Source organism: Manis javanica, chromosome 11 (assembly GCF_040802235.1).
Source record: "Manis javanica isolate MJ-LG chromosome 11, MJ_LKY, whole genome shotgun sequence".
Classification (NCBI taxonomy): domain Eukaryota; kingdom Metazoa; phylum Chordata; class Mammalia; order Pholidota; family Manidae; genus Manis; species Manis javanica.
In genome coordinates, this window is record NC_133166.1 from 73,691,159 (window position 1) to 73,711,357 (window position 20,199).

At 54.4% G+C, this 20,199-nt stretch overlaps 1 protein-coding gene across 3 annotated transcripts in view; it reads right to left on the reverse strand.

Moving 5' to 3' along the window:
- Window positions 1-989: 989 nt before the first annotated feature.
- CAPN2 (calpain 2) overlaps window positions 990-20,199 on the reverse strand; it is a 31,131-nt gene continuing 11,921 nt past the window's right edge. The window contains exons 5-21 of one of the 3 annotated variants that reach the window (XM_073216675.1): window positions 19,383-19,551; window positions 18,298-18,381; window positions 17,288-17,373; window positions 16,492-16,566; window positions 15,700-15,860; window positions 13,947-14,116; window positions 12,845-12,856; window positions 12,111-12,322; window positions 10,585-10,621; window positions 9,773-9,838; window positions 8,670-8,727; window positions 6,562-6,626; window positions 5,684-5,752; window positions 5,120-5,198; window positions 3,818-3,934; window positions 3,567-3,625; window positions 990-1,908 (exon numbers count right to left, since the gene is read on the reverse strand). In XM_073216675.1, the coding sequence (XP_073072776.1) occupies window positions 1,885-1,908; window positions 3,567-3,625; window positions 3,818-3,934; window positions 5,120-5,198; window positions 5,684-5,752; window positions 6,562-6,626; window positions 8,670-8,727; window positions 9,773-9,838; window positions 10,585-10,621; window positions 12,111-12,322; window positions 12,845-12,856; window positions 13,947-14,116; window positions 15,700-15,860; window positions 16,492-16,566; window positions 17,288-17,373; window positions 18,298-18,381; window positions 19,383-19,551 (1,543 nt within the window). In that variant the 3' untranslated portion in view covers window positions 990-1,884. The remainder of the gene's footprint in view (window positions 1,909-3,566; window positions 3,626-3,817; window positions 3,935-5,119; window positions 5,199-5,683; window positions 5,753-6,561; window positions 6,627-8,669; window positions 8,728-9,772; window positions 9,839-10,584; window positions 10,622-12,110; window positions 12,323-12,844; window positions 12,857-13,946; window positions 14,117-15,699; window positions 15,861-16,491; window positions 16,567-17,287; window positions 17,374-18,297; window positions 18,382-19,382; window positions 19,552-20,199) is intronic. The other 2 variants (XM_073216677.1, XM_073216676.1) reach the window with 2 other exon arrangements.

Here is a 20,199-nt window from a genome sequence, read left to right on the forward strand (position 1 = left end):
CACAGACATGCTTAGGGGCTGCACCGTGTCTGCTGCATGCAGTATCCAGACTGTCTTGTGTTGAGCATATGCCTGCTTGAGCCAGGCAGCTTTCTCCAGGGTTACAAAGTAGGGATTTACTGTCTCACCCATTTTTTTCCTGTAAGATGTGGGAGCTCAGGGTACTTAGTCTCTTCTTTTTCCATTTTTTTCTACATTACATGAGAAGCATATGCCTTGCTTTTTTTCCCATTATTTCTTTGTATCACTAGAACAGATTCTAAGTGGAGTGGTAAACAGGTCAGCTTGAAGAGGCCTGCTCCTGCCCGTCTGCAGTTAGCCAATAAGGGCCTTAGCATATCCCCCTGCCTTCACTGCTGCCCTTCTAGCCAGGACCTTGTTGCCCCATTTCAGCCACTAAGTCACCACCCCCAGCCTTTGTCCACTGGCCACTGTCACCTGCTGCCTCTACCCCTTACCCCTGTGCTGAATGGAGAGAAGTCCCAAACTGGAGGGGTCACCGTGTGTTCATAGTCTCCAGCCTCTTCTGGGCCCCCAAATGCCACCTGGCAACAGGAAGAACTTGAATTTGCTTGACTGGCATGGGGAAATCCATCTTCTATCATTTCCTGGTTGGCATTTACCTATTTGTGCCACCTTCCATCTCTGCCATTTGTTGTGACTCAAGGACCACCACCAGCACACCAGTGGTTTCTCACCATGTGTTCTTGGCTCCTTTCTTGGTCCCACACCAGGTGAGGTCTGGCAGCAGGTGATCTGCAGGGCCGGCTCCGCAGAGCCAGGGGAGCAGTGCGCCTGCTCTATGGCCCATGGAGAAAGCCTCAGGACGGGGGTTTCTCAAAGTGTTACAGGTCCACACTGAAATGAAGGTCAACTGTCTTTGCCCCCCAGTGCGGGCAGTCAGAAGCTGTGCATCTTGCCAGAGTGGGAACAGGCTGTCTGGGGTGTGCCTCTAACCCATGTGGGCCCCCAGAAAGGACAGCAGGGTGTACGATTGCCTGGGTAACTTTATTTAACAGCACATCTGGAAGAATATAAGGCAATAAGGCAATGTGTCTACGATGTTGCTGGCATTCTCCCAAAGTAAGGGGAATGGGAACCGGGTGCTCCCTTGTAAGGCCCCCAGCTGCATGCACAAATGCCAGAGGCTGCAGAGCCAGGAGGTTCCTAGGCAGGCGGCCAGAAGTGGGGCTTGTCTGTTACTGCAATTGGCTTGCAAACTAGATGCCTGGTCTCGAAGCCCTGCTGCAGCCAGGGAGCAAAGTCCAGCAGCATTTATAACTGTTTCAGACCAGACGTGCCGAAGGACACAGAGAGATAGGCGAACCAGCCTTAGCTGGAGTTGTCTCCTGTTCACCCAAATGGGCCGGGTGTGCTTCCTCACCTGGCCTCCTCCTGCCTTGATGTTACCTGGTGGTGCATCGTATTTTCCACTGCTCAAGGGATACGGTAATCCCTGGCTGGTTGTTTGGTAAATGCCACAGATGTGACTTTGAACTTTAAGTTGCTTTAAATACTTCCAGCAAGGAGTTTGGTCTAATGTTTGCTCAGCTGTTAAACAACTCCCTGTATCTTTTTCTGACTTAATATTGCTATAAACAGTAAGTGTGTAAAAGTTAAAAGTGCATACATTATTTATAGATTTAAGGCTTTAAGTTTATCAAGGATTAAGTGGCTCACCTGCGTTTTAGTAAAATAATATGCAAATCTTTTGCTCTGCTATCTAAAGTTTTGCTATTTCAAATAATATTATTTTCAGCTATAGTTGTTATCACTTTAAGCAAATGTTCCCATACTTTCAAGGTCTGGATAAAAAGTTTCTCTGTGAAAGCCTAGTTCTTGGCTGACTGTCATGTGAAGTCTTCAGGAAGACGAGTCACAACTTCAAAGTACTGAAAAACAGAGCCACTGTGAGGAAGAAAAAGCAGTTTAGTGACCATTTTTAAAATTAAAGGCTACTTTAAGTACTGTAGATTATTCTGAAAGATTATTATACCAGAGAAGCTGGCCATGGGTTGAAATATCAGTCATTAGCTCCCGTGTTTCCTGCTGGATTCTAAAGTCTAGCCTTTTATAGGTCAGTTATCCATGTGTTATTTGAATCACAGTCATGCCTTGTATCACAGAGCTGATTTAAATGCATGGCACGCGAAATTCAGACAACATGAATTAGCATTTTTACATCTTCGCCTCAGAGTATCCCATCAGACATTAGTTTGGCGTGTGGATATCTGTTAAACTAGTAGTTTTCAACCTTAGTTCTGTACTGGAGTGCTCTGGGCACTTTAAGTCAGATTCTGGTTGACCTGGTCTGGGATGGCCTGGACATCTGGACTTCTGCAAAGCTCCCCAAGGGACGTCACTTGCAGCCGAGGCTGAAACCGTGCAACTAGAGGGGAGGTTTCCTTGCTGCTGCTCACCCTTAGCAAGACTGGGGGCTTCCAGGCAGCTTACACAGGAGAAAAGCCAGTGGGTAAGGGGTTTCTCAGAGGGGAGGGGGACAGTAGGCTCTGGCCAGCACATACCACAGGGGTTGGGGAGGAACAGGAGTCCCAGCAAAAATAATAAAGGTTAACAAGTGTGTTTGTCGCAGTGGCATCAACTCTACTTCAGAATACACTCTCAGGGCAGGACTGTGTCCTAGGGTACAGACAGTTTCAAGCAAGTTAGCACTACCTGTAGCCAGCTAAAATGTATTTTCAGTAATGGAATTGCAAGATTGCACAGTGAAACAGCTATTCAGTTGCTGGCTTCTTCCAGAACTCAAAGTTCAAGGGAAAGAGTGGCTAGTGCCTTACATGTGTCCTTCTCGCCACTTGGCTCCTCTGTGGCACGGGATCTGTCGTTCCCGTTCAGCACTGGCCACCTGACCCAGCCCTTTGTAGCCTGTGCTGCTCCAAGTTCAGTTCCCTCGAGGACAGTGGAAATGTGGACAGAGCAAATGATAATGAAATACCAGGGCTGGCTTCTTTCTTTGAAGTGAGAGAGCTTTCTGTTATTGGGATGACAAGAGAACATTCTGGGCTTTGCTTTTGTGGAATTGGCACTCCAATTTAATTCAGAGGTGGGCGCTGCTGAGGTTCGAGACACATGAGTGGCAATTTTATGTGGCAAGCTTATTTACCATTGGTAGTTCTATTTTTAAAAGGAGTTAGTAGAGATAATTAATTTGCTCAGGAAGCATTTTGGGTAGATCACTTCTATGAATGACAGATCCTCCCCAAGCCCACTTGAATTTGATCCACAGGGTTTTGTTATGTAAGAGCCTATCCCATGCAAGCTAATGAGCTCATTTTTCTAGAGGGATCCTGCAGCAGCAGCCTTGTTCTTTTAACCTTGAGCTATACTCAAGGCAAAACTCATGGAAGGAGGGATCAGGTGTGGTTTTTTGGACTTGAGAATAACAGGTAGTTGGGAAATGACTGAAGTAAGAGTGCATTGTGGGGTCCTGTACCCATTTACGACCAAAAGATTTTTAAAGCAAAGCTTTCAATTAAGCACAAGTCAGTAAGCCACAGGTCAGCCAAGTCACAGCCCTGCCCTGTCCCGTTAAGCTGTCGACTTACCGAGATGAGGTCCAGCTCTATAGTTCCAGTGTTCTCGGGGTCCAGCTGCTTAAATATCCCTGGGGAGGAGGAAAGAGAGCACGTCATCTTCTTCCCCAATTTGGCAGCTGATTTCACTGAACGTCACAAGCTATTATTCTTTCCCTAAATTAAAGGATTTTAAATTCTCAACCAGACGTATCTCTGCTTCACCTGTGGTGAAAGGCAGGTTGCTTTGATGGAATTGGATCTTCCCCCAAATAGCCACTTACTGAATAGTGTTTCCAGTCGAACCAAACACCGAACAAAATTATCAAAGTCGATGATGAGCTGGTCATCTGCAAACCGGGCAACAATGATTTGGTGGAGCTGACAGGGCAGCTTGAACCCTGAAGGTAAATGAACAGGCAGACAGATTGCTAAGTATTACTGCCCACGGGCAACGGAATCGGTGTGGCAGGGAAATTACTATTACTATTGCTTTTGTCACTTGACTGCTCTTCTCTGAGCTGGGTTTTATTTTCAAAGCCAGTGCCTCCTGCATTGCTTTGCAAACTGTTCACTGGCACCCTGCCTGTTCCCTTACTGACTAACATGTAAGCTTCCTCACCTTGCTCTCCACCTGGCATCAGGCTGCTTCATCTTGTTAGCCACACATCTTATTTGTTTACCTCCGAATCACTTTGGAGACTAGATTGTTCTGGCTGTGTATAGCAGAAACTGTTCATTGTAAACTAATATTACTTCTCCCGTTTTAATGGGTCATGGCTGCCCAGAGTGAGACTGCATCTCCCAGCCCCCCTCGCAGCCATCTGGGGCCTTTTGACTAAGTTCTGGCAGCAGGATGTGTGTGCAGAGGGACGTGTGCACAGAGGGACATGGACCCGTATAGGCAAGGGGCCTGTCTTTGCACCCTTCTGTCAACACGTGCCAGAATGTGGTTGTGGGCAAGCCATCCTAGGTCCCCACAGATATAGGAACATGCTAAGGGCTGGTAGAATAGGATAGGAGCCAGATCCCTGACAGCTGGAGACACACGGTCCCAGCCTTGGTCAGCCTGAGCTTGTATTGTTTTGTGAGAGGAAGAGGTATCTTGTTTAAACCAGTTATTTGGGTCTCTGCTGAGGCATTATATCCCAACCGACAATTACTCATGTTGTCATATTTGCCCCCAAAACACACCATCTCCCACTTGCTGGTCTCCCAAAAGCCTGTGTCCCTTCTAGTGATAGCACATTCCTCTAGGGACTTATCCATAACTGGAGCTGAGATACCCCATTTCTGTCTAACATCCCACACCTGGAAGGGGCAACTCAGGACAAATGCACTGAGACTGGCTTTACTTGCTTGACCTGCCAGGCTGCTCAGAAGGAAACTTAAATTCAAGAAGGCTCGGAGGGCAGAGCATCCTGGACTGCACTTTATTTTACCCATGAGTCTTTGAAAGGGGAATAGAAAGGACATGTTTGTAAGGAACCAGCACCTGTATTCTTAACTTACAAACCCTGCATTGTGTTGTGTAGAGAAGAGTTCAAATATTCACAGATAAAACAAAAACATTTATTAAGTGTTACCTGCTTCTTCTAATGCTTTCCGCATCTCATAGGAGTTCATGGTACCAGACCTGTCCACGTCGATTTCCCGGTAAATTTTCTGAAACACACAACACAATTAGTAGCAGCGTGACCCAAAGCAAGGCAGGCGGCAGGCTGCGTAGGGTGGGGTCTGCCAGGCTCCACGCCTCTAGTTTGACCTTGGAAGGATCGCCATGTTCCTGCCTTAAACAGCTAGATTGCAAAGAGGCCCATTGGATCAACTAGACAACTGTCATGGGCCCATGTTATTTAATTTTTGTACTTGAGCTGTAAAACTACGAACAACAGGAAGGTACATCTCCCATCCGAACACTTTTGAGGGTGGTTGTTGATGGCCCCATTTCTGGTCAATAATCAGGTGAAGGCAGAGAGGAGACCCCTAGCATGCAAATCTTCATTTTTTTCCTGTTTGCAGCTATTTGCCCAGGCCTGATTTCACCCATTCTGAGCTCACTGTGGGTGAGGTCCTCAGCCCACCCCGGACCTGCGTGCTCACCCCGGACCTGCGCGCCCGCCCCAGACCCGCGCACCCGCCAGGCTCACTTGATACTTCTGAATCTTCATCCACAGAATGTGGAACTCCCTCAGCCCCAGCTTACCGCTCCCATCTGACTGCCTGCCGTTAAGGAAGCTGCAGGGTGTGGGTTCAGGTAGGCAAGTGTCCCCTGGGGTCCTCTCCACTGATTTGGTGGCAAACACACCGTATTTACCAGGAGCCTCCAGGGCACCTTCCCTGCCCTTCATGTCAGCCAGGTCTGCAGTGAGGGTGGAAGAAGGGCCATGAAGCCCCTGGCTCCACTGACTGCCCATAGATTGGTCTGGTGCAGTGGGGACCCTGGGTCCTACCAAAAACAGCTGCCAGGTGAAGGGCTCAGACTTCAGGTGGCTCCAGTGCTGGGATCCTTGCTGATTGGGTGCTACCAGGAGTATTTCTAAGGGACTTTGTGGGGCAGCTGCACAGCAGGAGCCGTAAGCCCAACCAGCGTGTGCAAGCACCAGGTACAAGGGGCAAATGATTACCAGTCTGCCTCGGGGGCAGCAGTGGCCTAGGAAGAGCTGGTGCACACAGAAAAAATGCTCATGGAGCTGGGCTCTGCATCTCCAAGTCAAGAAGAAAATCAAACCAGAGAAAGCTGGTTCATCAGAAATACCGTAGTTTAGGGAATACCTTCCTAGAGGAAGTGTTTCCCAGAAGTACCACCACTCAGGAGCCAATCCGGGCTGCTCTTGAGCTGGGGGATCCTGGGGGGTGGGGTGGCTTGCCTGCCCTCTGCAGGTCCTCACGTCCCCGATGAGGGAGGCCCGCAGGACAGCAGTCCACCTCAGCCCCTGGACCACGGCCTCTCCGAAGGGAGCAGTGTGAGTGTCTGGAGTGGGAGGCCCCCCTTCAGCCCTGCTCTCTGAGCGAGTTAAAAGGATACATCCAGCATGTCAACCATGATTTTGCAGGTCTCAATGCTGAAGCCATCTGACTTGATATCTTGGCCTAGATGACAAAACAAGCGTGATGGGAAACTTCTGGAGCAGCCCTGCCCAGCAGAATTTGCACAGCGGAAGCGTCCTGTCTGCACCCTCCAACACAGCAGCCGCCTGTCACTTCAGACGGCCAGGAGGCTGGTGGCCACTACACTGGGCCGGTAGGGAGTGTGTTACATGCACCCGCTTCCTGCTTGCTGGCCGAGGGTGACAGCGGTTCAGTAAGTGCCTTTAAATAAGTAAACAGAAGAACGGGGAATGATGGCCAGTAAGTGCTCACAGGGCACCTGTGGGCATCAGGCAGGGAAAGGAAACCAGGGCACATGGTGCTCCCAGTCTGGGACCCTCAAGAGGAAGAGGCCTGTGACTGTCCGCCTGTAGGCCCTTTGTCCCGAGGGGGCTGAGAGACCCCAGGACCCGGAAGCTTGCAGAGCCATGGTGCTCCACCAGGTGAGTCCTGGCTGGCTGGGGATATGAGCTCTTTGTCATGAAAGTGAATCTGGTTCCTCTGGCTCCACGAGGAGCCCACCCTTTCTGTCCTAGTTTTGTGGAAGCTGCATTCCACCATCTCAGAGCTGCTGGTCTGGGCCTGGCCCCTCTCAGGAATGGGCACGCAGCTACATGGGCCTTGGGCAAAAGGCTGGGGCACCAGGCAGCTGGGGGGAGGGTTCCCTTCTCAGAGGCATGGGTGAGGCGAGCCACTCTCCCAGAGGACCCTCCCACCTCTCATCTGTGGACAAACAATGAGGCTTTGATGGTACATCTGAGGACCCTGTGACTTCATTGGTGCCTGGCAGCTTCGGTGGGGACACCATCCTGTCCTCCTCAAACTGCGGAGGGAGGCAGCCATGGCCTGGCTGTACCTGGCCCTCCCATCCTGAGGGAGCTCCCATCAGGGGCTCTCATACAGCCATTTGTCTGGCAGCCACGGGATAGGATCTGGGGTTCCCGTGAGGTGGTGCCCTTCATGCTGGGGTGGAAGGCCAGCTGGCCGTGGGCTCCAGAGGAATTTACTTTTCTCTCAGGGGGATAGGCCAGGGCCGCCTCTGGGCTCCATGGCCCCATGCCAGGACATGACAACAGGGGTCCATTTCTGATCCAGGCATGTAACTTCTGATGCTGTGGCCCCTGCTCCATGGGCCACTCTGACCACAGGCAGCATGGCTCTGAGGACAATTTGAGGGGGAAATGTGTGTGTCCCTCCTCCATGGGACATCAGCGGGCAGGACACTCCTGGATGCTTTTTGCTTTAGAAAGAGCTCCCAGCTACAGGCAGTGGGTGACCTAACTGGGGAAACACGCAGGAGCTGCCTACACCAGGCCTGTGCTCCAGCACCTCTGGCTGTTAGGAGACTGGTGAGAGGAGCTGAGTCAGGCCCAGGCACTGTTCCTCCCTCTCAGTCCCTCCCGTTCACTCCTTGTGGAGCCCCACAGCCTGGGGGAGAGCAGCCACTTGCCTAGCCTGTTGTTCAAGAGAAGTGACATGGCTCCGAGTAGAACTGTGGTCACATGAGGCTCATTCAAACATGTCTGGGTGACAAGACTTTGCTTGCCACCCCCTAGAGTGAGCAAGTGTTCGGGGAACTGGGGAGATGACAACCCCATGAAACGCAGCCAGGAGTATAGGGACTCAAGTACTTTTGGGCCCTTGTGTCTGGGCCTGACTCAGCTCCTCTCACCAGTCTCCTAAGAGCCAGAGGTGCTGGAGCACAGGCCTGGTGTAGGCAGCTCCTGCATGTTTCCCCAGTTAGGTCAGCCACTTGAAAGGTGAGCATCATGTGCCCACTTTGCAGATAAGGAAGCAGGAGTCAGAGGCCATGGGCCTAGGTTTAGACCGCAGAGCCAATAGGGGGGTGGAAACTGGATGTGACTAACCCTGGAAACTTTTTTTTTAAGTAAGTCACGCAGACCCCTCCTTCCAGTTCCCTGGCTGGGGAACTTCTGTGGAGCAGGCGGGGCTGGCTCAACCATGGCAGCCACCACAGGGGAGCGCTGGGGTTCCCACACCCCTGGAGCGCTGGGCAGAGGATGGGGCTCAGCAGGGGCTACTCACGCTTTGCCAGAACCCTTCTCAGGATGGTTTGCAGCTCAAAGGCAGAGATCTCTGCATCCTGTGGACATGCAAAGGTCAGTGCCAGCCCTGGTAGCTGCACTGGCACCTACTCGGGCCAGGCCCTGCTTTAGGGCAGGCAGGTAGGGGCTGGGCCTGTGCAGGTGCATTTCCACCAGGCCCCAGATGTGTGGCCACATAGCCGCACTCATGTACAACATGCTCTGGGCAGAATTCATTATCAGGTCTCTGCTGTAGAGAATGGAAATGCGTGCCCACCTCCCAGGTTCGTGGTCTACTCAGGCTTAGTTCTCACACCATCCCACCCACTGCACCCTCCCTGCAGATCCAGCCTCTGTGCAGCTGGCCAGCACTTTATGGGCCCTCAGGCCAGGTTCCTCAGAGGTGCTCCAGGGGCCTCTACTCAGTCCTACATACTGGGGCATGGGCCCCGTTGTTTGAGGCCAAGACTAACTATAGGCATTTCTGACCCCTTGTGGGTGGGAGAGTGTGTGGCTCAGTCTGCAGGGAAATGAGTCTCTAATGACAGATTCCCAGGTGAGGGCGGAGGTAGCCAGGTGCCTGCTGCAGCACTTGGGTGGGGAGCCCGGTGGTGATACTGGAGACTCTGCCACATGATGGCGTTTTTGGGGGTGTTGGGAAGAAAGAGCTGAATAATTTGTGGCAGACTGAAGCCTAATTGGCAGAGGGATTTTTTTAAAGACAAGGAAGTCTAATACACTGTTGTAAATCGCTCACATTCTTGAGTTTTAAGCCTTCTTTCTCCTAAAATATTTTGGTGGAAGTCAAGAAGGGGCTGAGGCCCATGTCTCAGTTAGAGCAGAACAGAGAAAGGAAAACAGCCCCAAGGGGGGCCAAGAGTCCTAAGGGGGAGCCCACAACCGAGCACCAGCCAGAACAAGAGGCCCTGCCGCGGACGGGGCCTCTGAGATGCAGGTATCACGGCAGAAACCCGAGTTCCTTGTGCCTCCACCTCTTTGCTGTCACTGTTTCCTCCTCCCCTCTAAATTAGAGTCCCCTGAGGGTGGACTATCTCTGCCTTTGTATCAACCACTGTGCACACCAGAGATTTTGGGAACACGCACCTCCCCTGCCAACTGGACAAACAGCCTCCGGAATCCATCATCGATGTCATCCTCACTGATGTCAATCTGGAAGGCGAGGATGGAGTGAGAAACATGGGTCAGGGCAAAGACAGACAGCAAGGTGCCCCCTGTGGGCAGCCTCTCTGCCCCTTCTGCTTCTCGTGGGTCTGAGCCCAAGGTTGCTCGGATCAAGATAAAGGCCAGTGGGAAGAATTTAAAAATAATTTTTTTTCCTATTAAAAACAGGGTAGGGAATACAAATGTGGAAGTTATAGTCTAATGCCTCACATAGGTGTCTTCTCTGATGTGCACCCAAATGGCCTTTTATGATCTATTCTCAAGGGATTCAGAGGCATGAAGACTAGCCAGAATGTTCTAGGACTCAACAGTGGCTAGTGAAGACAGCCCACGGGCCCTTTGGAGTCATGGCTCTCACTGAGGACACAGGGCCCATGTGGGGCCTGATCACCAAGCCATTTTGGATCTGCGGCAGCAGAGGGCACCCTCCTGCCTGTGGTATCCTTTTCCCTGGCTTTGCGTTTGTTATGGGTGGGATGGCAGGGCACCTGTGACAGTCTCACCATCCAGCACTCTGATGTTACAGATGGGCAAACTGAAGCCCAGATGAGGCGTCCACCTTGCGTGGGTCAGCACCCTGGCATGTCCCCCATGCCCGCCAGCAGATCTGAGCCCCTCATGGGCACAGGGCAGCCACATGGCGCAGGGCGGGCTGGCTTCATGAAACCCCAGGGTACTTCCTGATCCTCTACCCTGGCCTGTCTCCCATGGAGGGGGTGGGACCCAGGATTTACCTCCTCAAGGTCGGCCTCGATCTCATCATCCACAATTCTGAAAGCAGAAGGAAACTTGGAATCACTGCTCAGACAAAAGAGCAGCGCTTGCAGCTGGAGTGAGTGCAGGCATTTCTCTGCGCCAGTGACCCCTGCATCACAGAAATCTGAGCAGAAATGTCCAGGGGAGGGTCACAGCCAAAACAACTCAGAGAGCCAGGCTCCGTGTGGTCTTGGTCCACGTGCACAGCCTTCCCACATGGCATGGGTCGTGGGGACCTCTAGGGTGGAGAGCCAGGCTCCGTGTGGTCTCGGTCCACATGCACAGCCTTCCCATGTGGCATGGGTCATGGGGACCTCTAGGGTAGAGAGCCAGGCTCTGTGTGGTCTCAGTCCATGCACACAGCCTTCCCATGTGGCACTGGTTGTAGGGACCACTCAGTCCCTGGCCGATGAGCTGCTTTGCAGCTCCATTTGAGACACCCTTTGCCATTGTGAATCATCCACACTAAGACTCAGGCTGTGTACATGCTGCCCTTCTTCTGCTGGGTTGGAGAGGGCAGGCAGCTGGAGGCCTGTGGGGGTTTCCACCAAAGCCAGGGCCAGTTTTTGCCATGCACGGGCCCTGTGCCAAGCTTTAGCCAAAGAGGGGGACCTGCTAGTAGCAGGGGAGCTGTGGCTGCGCTGAAGTGACCGTGCTCAGCAGCAGCCCAGTCTTCTCAAGGAAGTCACTTCTCTGCTGTGTATTGTCTTGGCACATGGGTAGTGCCCCGCTTCTCCCTCCCACTGCCCTCTCACCCTATAGGAGCCTGCAGGTCAGGTGGCTGACCTGAGCCAGCCCTTCACTCTTTGCTGGGCCTTTGGATCTGAGCAGGTGGCACTAGGTCAAAGGGGATGCATCAGTTGCCATGTGCCCTGCTTCCCACACCCCTCCAGCCCATCCTTGGTCTGCTCTTTCCAGCAGGCCCCCAGCTCCCATTAGTCCAAGACCCCAGAGACCTTTCAGTATACCTTTGACTTTGGCTGCCCAAGGATGCTGGTGTCTCATGCAGTCGACTCAACAGACACAGAGGAAGCAGCAGCCAGAAAGGGTCCCCAGAGAGCTGGGATGCAGTAGCAGGGGCCTCAAGGTCCAGGCCACCGAGATGGCCCCTCTCACCTCGGCCCTGCAGGCAGGTGGGGGCAGCAGGGACTTTGCGAGCACCGCCCACTTTTTGCAAATGATGGACTGGGTTCACAGTCAGTCCAACACCCGGTGTTGAACTGGAGATGCCAGCGTGGCCTCACAGACTCAACCCTGAAATTAGACTGCCACCTGCTCTACAGCCACCCTTCGCTAATAAAAGTACCCCGAGTGGCTACTTCTTTGTGTACTTGAGTACAAGCTAAAAGTCCTTCGACACATCAGGCCCCACACTCAGCCTTTGAAGCAGAAGAGCGGCTCAGGAGGAAAGGGCTCTGGAGAGCCGGTGGGAGTGGCGGGTGGAGAGGGAAGGGCCGTGACTTACTGGTAGTCAGCCTTCTTTTCAGAGAAGACCCCCACTTACTGGTAGTCAGCCTTCTTTTCAGAGAAGACCCGGATGCAGAAATCCCCATCCTTGTTGGGCTCGAAGGTGGAGGGAACCAGGATGTACTCCCCTGGAGGGAGCTTGAAGCGGTTGAGCACCTCACGCAGGTTGATGAAGGTGTCCGACCGCTCCCTGGCTCTGTGTGTCAGGAAGAAGTTCTTGCTGAGGTGGACACTGGTCTGGCCGGTCATCTGATGAATAACCAGAAACAAGGGGGTGGTGGGCAGGAAGGGCCCCAAGTCCATGTCATTTTCGCTCGAGCCACAAGGCGAGTCCCTTGACATAAGTCAACTTTCTACCAGAAACGATGCCAAGGATGCCCCCACACCTGCCCAGGGCCCTGCGCACCCTGCAGAGCTGGGAACGGGATCCAAGCTCTTTCCATGTGGCCCGTGGGCCATGCCTCCCTTCAGGTCTGTTGTGTGGGCACTACAGGGCTCCTTGAAGAAACTCCTGTGGCCGCAGGGCCACACGTCACCCAGCCAGATTACCCAGCACAGGCTGTGACGGGCGCGGGGACCCCCACATGCCATGTCCTGAGCTCGGACCAGCCTGAGCTCAGACCAGGACCAGGGTGCGAGCACCCTCACCGGGGGCTGTGCTTCCTGCCACAGCCCCTGCTCAAGCTCAGCAGACCCCTGAGCCAGTGGTCTGGGACTTCTACTGGGTCACCCTGAGTCCCAGGGCCTGGGGCTGATGTCTGCCAGACGCACCTCCTCTGGAACCTGCAGAGATAAAGGAGAACGGGCTTAATTCAGATTCTGGGAAAGCTGCATAGACTGTGGGACAGAAATGGCATCACTGTGATGGTCTCCTTTGCTGCCCCCTTGCTCTGTAGCTTAGCAATGAACAGCCTAGTAGCAGCTTTCCACATGAAGATCTTATGATCGACAGTCACTTGGACAGCCCTTACCACCACCCCTGATTTATAGACCACAAAACTAAGGCACGGAGCAGTGGAGTGGATGGTCTGAGGTCACTAGCCAGCTATGGCATGGCCCACACGCCACCTCCCACAGGCCATGTGGTGCCCTCTAAGCGGAAGCCACAGGCCCAGGTCCAGGCTCATCAGCCTCAGGCTGATGTCCTTTGGCAAGCCACTTCCTCTGTATGGCCTCAGTTTCCTTATCTCTAAAATTGGACCAAATGGTCGGCCAATCCTCCCCATGGGGTGGGGCCATGTCACACGTCAGTCTGCATTTCCTAGAGTTATTCTCAGGCCTGAAGCCCCCAACTCCTATTTAGATACCCAGGGACTTCGAATTCTTCACATTTTCTGGACTGACAGTGTTTGCCTAGTCTGGTGGGTAAGCAGGCAGATGGGTGATTGCCTGGGGCGGCCACGTGGCCAGTGGTGAGCAGCAGGGCTGGCCAGACACGGTGTGTTTTTCCAATGGAGTGCTCGGAAGGTGGCGTGCGGGGAGGTGGGAGCCCCGGTTTACAGCACATTGGGTCATTCCTCTGGCCCAGCCCAGCATGGACAGGAGGCAATAGGTGGCTGCCGTCTGACCTTGCTGACCCAGGCTAAGCTGGGCTGTTCTTTGCTGGTGCAGACTGGATGGCCATGTGAACAGTGAGTGTCTGAGTGGGGACCAGGGCCCAGTCGGCCAGCATGGGCGTGAGCAGTGACAGCTGTGCCAACCCACGCTTTGCTCCCCCCCCGAGGGGCCGCGGGCTCAGCTCCACCCTCACCAAGGGCAGGATACTGTCCTCAGACCTGCTGCAGGTAACTCCCAGGTCTGACCAGGCCCCTGGCCACGCCCCCCATCTGGGGTTCCGTCTCTGGTGCTGCCTCCGGGGTTGCCCTGCTCGCACCTCATAGATGCCGAAGCCGATGGTGTGCATGTCCTCGCCCATCTTCCTCTGCCGCCGCCGGTGCTTCTGGATGAGGCCCACCAGGAATGTGCAGCCACTCTCGCCATTCTCCTGGTCCTCGTCCTCCTCCTCCAGCTTGACCAGGTACTGAGGATTCATCCAGAAAGTATCTGGGGCAGAGAGAGTGGGTCAGCCACTGTGCAGGGGCCTGGCCTGAGCAGTGTGAGGTGGGGAGGCTCTGCAGCTCTGAAGCCACAGGGGTGTGAAGGGGAGAGACTCGGCAGGCCTGGGCAGAACCGGTCATGACCGGACTAGAGCACAGCCCCTTGGGTGGGGTCCGCGGAGGCGCAGAGGACGCCTGCACACCAGACTCTTGCAGGACTTACGTGAGGACCACTAGCACTCGGACTCTGGCTGGCTTGCCTCAGGACTGTTGTCACCTTGCACAGGGTAGTCAGAACGGTGACATCCCACCTGGCCCCTAACAGTCAGAGGGGCCGGCTGGTCTGCCTGAGGCTCCCACAACCTCAGTGAGCCAGACACCAGGATGCCCTGTGCATGACTTTGGTTCTTGTTCTGTGACCCCTATCCCTGCCCACTCCCATGGTGTCTCTACCCTCCTCACTTTCAAAGCCTTTTACAGGAAGGATCTGAGATCCAGTCCTGTTTGAGTGTAATTATGCCGACTGCCTTCTTTACCTAATGGGATAAGATTCCGACTGTGTAAATACAGGCATCATCTGGTGCAGGGGCTGGCAGACCTGGGCTGTGGGCTGTGAGCCACTGATTTTGCAAATAAAGTTTTATTGGGACACAGCCATGCCCATCTGTTTTTAAGGCTGACCTCCTTCAGGCTACAGCAGGAGTTGAGTAGTTGCAGAGACTGACCCACAAAGCCGAATGTGTTTACTCTCTGGTTCTTAGAGAGGTTCTGCTAACCCCTGATCTACTTACTGGGTAGGAGAAAGATTCGTATCTGGGGCAGAAGACCTTCCCAGCACCTCTGAAACTGCCACTTGGTGGCTGCATACTTAAGGTGAAGGATTAAAAGTGCCAGAGCTAGAGATACGGATCCGGAAGCCCCAGTCTGACCACTTGCTGACCCAGGTATGCCACTTGAAGCCTCAGTTTCCTCATCTGTGACAGAGTCAGTATATGACCGTGACTTGCTGCCTCAGCACTTAGAGTGGCTGCCTGGGTTCTAACCTTACTGGGTTGTGCGGCCCTGGGCAAGTCACTTAACTCTACAAGCCTTAGTCCCCTCATCTTAAAGATGGAGTTGATTATAAAGTGCTGCCTCAGAAGTTTGCTGTGGATATTAAATGGAATAACATATATAAACACTTAGCACAGTTCCCAGCACCTGACATGGGCTCCATAATCAGCAGAGGTCATTGTGATTGATAATTTCTGAGGGAGGGGAGGGCTGAGTCATTGAGGCAGGGAAGGGGCATCAGGGACAGGCCAGAGGAGGCATCCTCACCCCCATCTGAGCAAGGCCCTACTGACATCCACCAAGTGAACTGGGTGCAGAGGGTGCTGTACCACAGGTGGGTCTGGATATACAGGGAGGGGACCAGGCTGGGGATCAGGCTCCGCTGTGGGCCAGGCTGCTGGGCTGGGCATGGCCTCTGTGCTTGTGGTGCAGGGCAGCCTGTCTTGGGTTCTGCTTAGGCAGGAAGGCAGCCAGCCCAGAGCAGGGCTAAGCAGACAGAAAGGTGTTGGGATGGAGCTGCAGGGAGGGGAGCCTCACTAGGGTAGTTCCTGCAGCCTCCTGCAGTGGAGCCCCGCCTCCAGCTCCCATCCATCTTGGTCAGTTTCCACTTCTTGTAGGAGTCGCTGGTAAGGGTGTCCGGGGTCAGGTTGCAGATCTCCAGGCGGGAATAGTGCCGCAGGAAGTCACTAAAAGACATCCTGCCGGGATGCAGGAACACAGGCATCCAGGTGGACAAGGGGACTTTCCACCATGGTCAGACCAGGAGCCAGGAGCCAGGAGCCAGCGCCTCGGGCTACAGTTGTAGGTCGGCAGCCAGAGGTGCAGGTTCCCATCCTGGCACTGCCACTTTCCACCTGGGTGCAGAGCCAGTCAAATCCCTGAAGCTGGGAGTGCTCATCTGTCAGAACGGGACCTGGGTGCCAGGAAGCCACCATATGGGCATGTATTTGGTGGACTGCACACTGAGTCAGACGTGGCAGATGCACATGTGGGGGGCCACTGCTGCTTAAGGACCAATGCTCTCTAAGGTGCCGGGATGAATCCAGGGCATGTTGGGAGAAAGGCCCACCTTCCCTTCCTCTTGGGCTCTGAGTGTCACAGGTCCCCTTAGCCTTCCCTGTGAAGCAGCTCAGTTTTTACACTCATTGCTGAGGTGTACAAATTGTACAAATCAAAGAGGCTTAAGAGTTTTTTGTTCAGGGTCTTTGAGCAAATTGAAAAGAACAAAACCCAGATCCCATGCCCCTTGCCCTCGGCGGGATGACTGCACTAGTTGTCTAGTGAGGGCCACCAGGCAGACACCTTCCCCGAAGCCTCCAGGAATCTCACCAGAACTCTCCATCCTCATGCCGCCTGGTCAGCCTCTCCCTCACCTCTGGGTCGATGGTGTTCCAGTTCGGGCAGCTGGAAAACCAATGGGACAGGTGTGAGAAGCCAGTGCAGGGCAAGGACCTCTCCTCAAGGCTCCCCAAGGGTAGGACATGCTCTCTCGCCTCCAAGGGCTGGACCCCAGCAAGGGAGGGAAGTGATGCCCAGGTGGCTAAGAGCTGTAGGGGAGCAGGTATGAGGGCATGTTATCCTGGAAGATGGTGGCCAGGAGGGATGCAGCTCCTCAGAGATGGGGTAGTGTCAGCAGCTGCACTGGGGTGAGCTTGTTTAAGGGGCAACTGAAAATCTGATGAGGAGCTCATCTTGGCATCTGTCAGCTGACCTGGAGGCCCCTGCTGGTGCCCCCCTGCCTGGAAGGAAGGAGGTGGAAGATCTGCAGAGGGTGGGCTGTTGGAGCAGGAGAACATGAGAGGGACTCACAGGGGGCTTTACCCAAAGGTCACAGGGTTCAGGCCCACAGGATGCTCCAGGGTCAGTGGAGGGATTTGATCTGGTCTTGGGAAGTATACATCCTTGGAGCAGAACAAGTGCTTGTGGGGAGAGGGATGAACTTTTCCCCTGAAGGCCCCATGGAGGGGTGGCTCCGAGCTTAGCTCGGTGATGGAGGGAGAGAGCTCATAGGAGCCCCAGGTTGAACGTCTCCAGGGGCCACCTGCCCATGGGCTCCTCTCGCTGAGCCCTGTCCTCCCAGGGCCTTGTCCCCTCTCCATCTCTCCAGGGGCCTGATCCTCCTCACTTGTCATTCCACCTCCCGGTCCACTCCACCTCTCCCCAGGGATTCCGGATGCGGACCAGCTTCTGCAGGCTTCCTCTACTTTCAACCTGATGGAGGGTTGGACAGAGGAGAGGAGGGGGAGGTCAGGGTCAAGCCAGGCCTGGAGGGTCTTGGGCCCAACCTCCTCCGCGAGCCTAGGGGGCTGGGTCCACACCAGAGGAACACGCCAGGGAACTGGCTGCCCAGCGGAGAGCCCCCAGGAGCAGCCTTGGAGGCCCAGGCTTGGAAGCCTCTCTGTGGGGCTGAGGGCAGATGCCCTGGCTTTTCTGTAGACTTGAAATCTTTCAAAAGAAGATGTACATTGGGGGAGCATAAAAAAAGTTCAAGGTTAAAATAAAAAGACACTGGCCATGTCAGAGACTGGGGTCTAGTCGGGGCCATTGTAGCTTTGTTCTTAAGGGAGCTCGAGCTGCCCACTAATATCTGTGGTGACGACCAGAGCAGCTGTCCTGAGGCGTCCACGTAAATGGCTGCGTCAAGGGTCAGGCACAGCCTGAACACACACGTAACTTGTCTGAATCACCGTGACAGCCCTACAGCTGATAGTGCCATTGTTTCTAATTTAAATATGAGGAACCTAAGGGGCAGAGAGTGTAAGCAGCCTGCCCCACACCACACCTCAGGCACAGAGCAGACAGGCTGCGCTCCATGCTGGGCATCGATCAATGCCTTTGTGCACCAAGTATGAACATGTGTAAAACTGTACAGATGCAGCATCACTTCACTATTTTTTGCTGGTGCAGAAGAGCATGGTAATCCTAAAGCCGAGAGGACCACAGCACCCAGGCTGGGCCACAGCCACCAGAGGGCAGTGGCTCCAGACGGGGCTGCACCCCATCCCACAGGGGCTCAGGAACACAAGGCCACTGGCACCAACTGTGGGATCTGAGCTGCCCTGGGCAATCAGGCAAGAGCATGCTTTCAGCCACCATAGTCGAGAGAGGACCCCTCGAGACCCCTCTGGGCATTACCTCCTCAGCGCCAGTGACCGAGTATGCGTGCCCCTTCACCAGCTTCTGGAAGGTGACAGCCTCCGAGTCAGCAGCACTGGTGATCTGGGGATGGAGAATCAGTGGCCTGCCCTCTGGTTCTAGTCTCCACCCGGCAGGAGGACACAGAGCTGCCCTGCACCTGGAGGGCCTCTGTAGGCTGCCAGGGGTGGGAAGGGTGCACTGCAGGGCAGGAGGGGACACCCCAGGGTGGGAGGGGACACTGCAGGGTGGGAAGGGCATGCCACAGGGTGGCTGGTGGGTTCGGGTGGACACTGACAGCATGGGGTGGCCCAGATGCATCAAGTCCCCTGAAAACTGGTTTGGCCCAGCTGGCTGCACAGTTCACACCAGGACAGTTTTGTTTCCAGCCTGCCTTTGGAATTTGCTTCTGTTCTATCAGAACTTCCTCAACACCACACCTATTCTGATGCAGGTTATTTTTGTCTTGATGAATGGGAAGAAGGCTTCCAGGAGGAAGGGTCTTTTGCCTCAGCGTGGTCTGCAGGAGGTGGCTAGGAATCCTGGCCTGGAGTTAGAGACTTCATGCCACGAGCCAGGTTCTTAGCTCTGCCCAGAGGGACCAGGTCCCAGATGGGACAGGGCCCAGGAGCTGGTGCGCAGGCTCCGTGCGGACAGGACCTGGTGCCTACCTCCCTTCCTCTGGCAAGGCTGCCAGTTCAGCTCAGTGCTTTCCAGCGGCTTTCTGCCATTAGCCCTGCAGGGGGAGGCAATTGGGCTCTGCACAGGCCCTGCAGACTGGGAGGTGTCTGCAGAGATCTCTCCCTTGGGACCAGCAGAGGGCAGGGGCTCTCAAGGGACCAGGGCTGCCGTGGTGACTTGTAGGAGGTGGAGGGTGGTAAGCAAGCAGGCGTCACGGCATGGCCACTGCAACCAGACAGCCTGGCTGTGCCTAGCTGCCCCCGGGCTCTGGGTGATGTGTCATATGGTGGACAAAGGATGGCGGATCAGGTAAATGAGGACCATGGGTTTCTTGGGGCGCCTGGAGACTCAGCTCGCCTCAGCTGCAGCCAACAGGGTGGGTCTGGGAGGGGGCCAGGACTCACATCAATGGAGCAGCCCAGGAGAGAGCCTTTCTGCAGGGCCTTCTGGATGATCTGGAACAGGTTGGGAGGGGCCTTTCTCAGCTCATACCACTCAGCAATGCCTCCGGTGAAGTCCTCAAAGCCCTCGGTGGTGGCACCCCCGGAGAGTGCTTCATAACACCCGTTGATCCTAGGGATGGAGACACGCTGTCCACACTGAGGCTTCTCAGTGCCCCGTGCTCCCCGGGGGATGCTCCCGGGGCCCCTGTGCACGTTCCCCTTGGCCTTAGCTCCAACTCAGTTGCCTAAGGGCAGCTTCCAACTCATTCCTCCACAGGTACCTTCCTCTGGTACTCTGCAGTTCTGAAAGACCCGTAGAGCCTTAGATAAGAAGGTCCTGGCTGATTTTCTAGTTTGGCGCCACATACTGACTCTACATCCTGATTGGAAGCCTGGCTGTTTGGCATTTATGCTTTAAAAGAGCTCACAATTAATGAAAGTAGGGTCCCTGCACAGTGGGCAGTAGGAGGGGCTGCAACTGGCTGGCCCGGCTTCCTGTGGCTTCTCTTGCTCTACTCTAAGCAAGGGACTCAAGAGCTCTCAAGCTCTCATCCTCACACCTGGGTAGGAGACCTCTGGCCCTCCTGCTCGCAGGCACTTTACAGAATAGAAGGGCGGTAGATCTGGTCCCATCACTCTGATACTGGGAGTCCAGGCAGCATGGGTGGGAGGCAGCTGGAAGGGACATGGAGCACCACTTGCGATCGACACCACATGTTCTGGGCACATGACCACAATCCTCATGCCTCTCCAATGGGTAGTTGTGCCCACTGGCAAA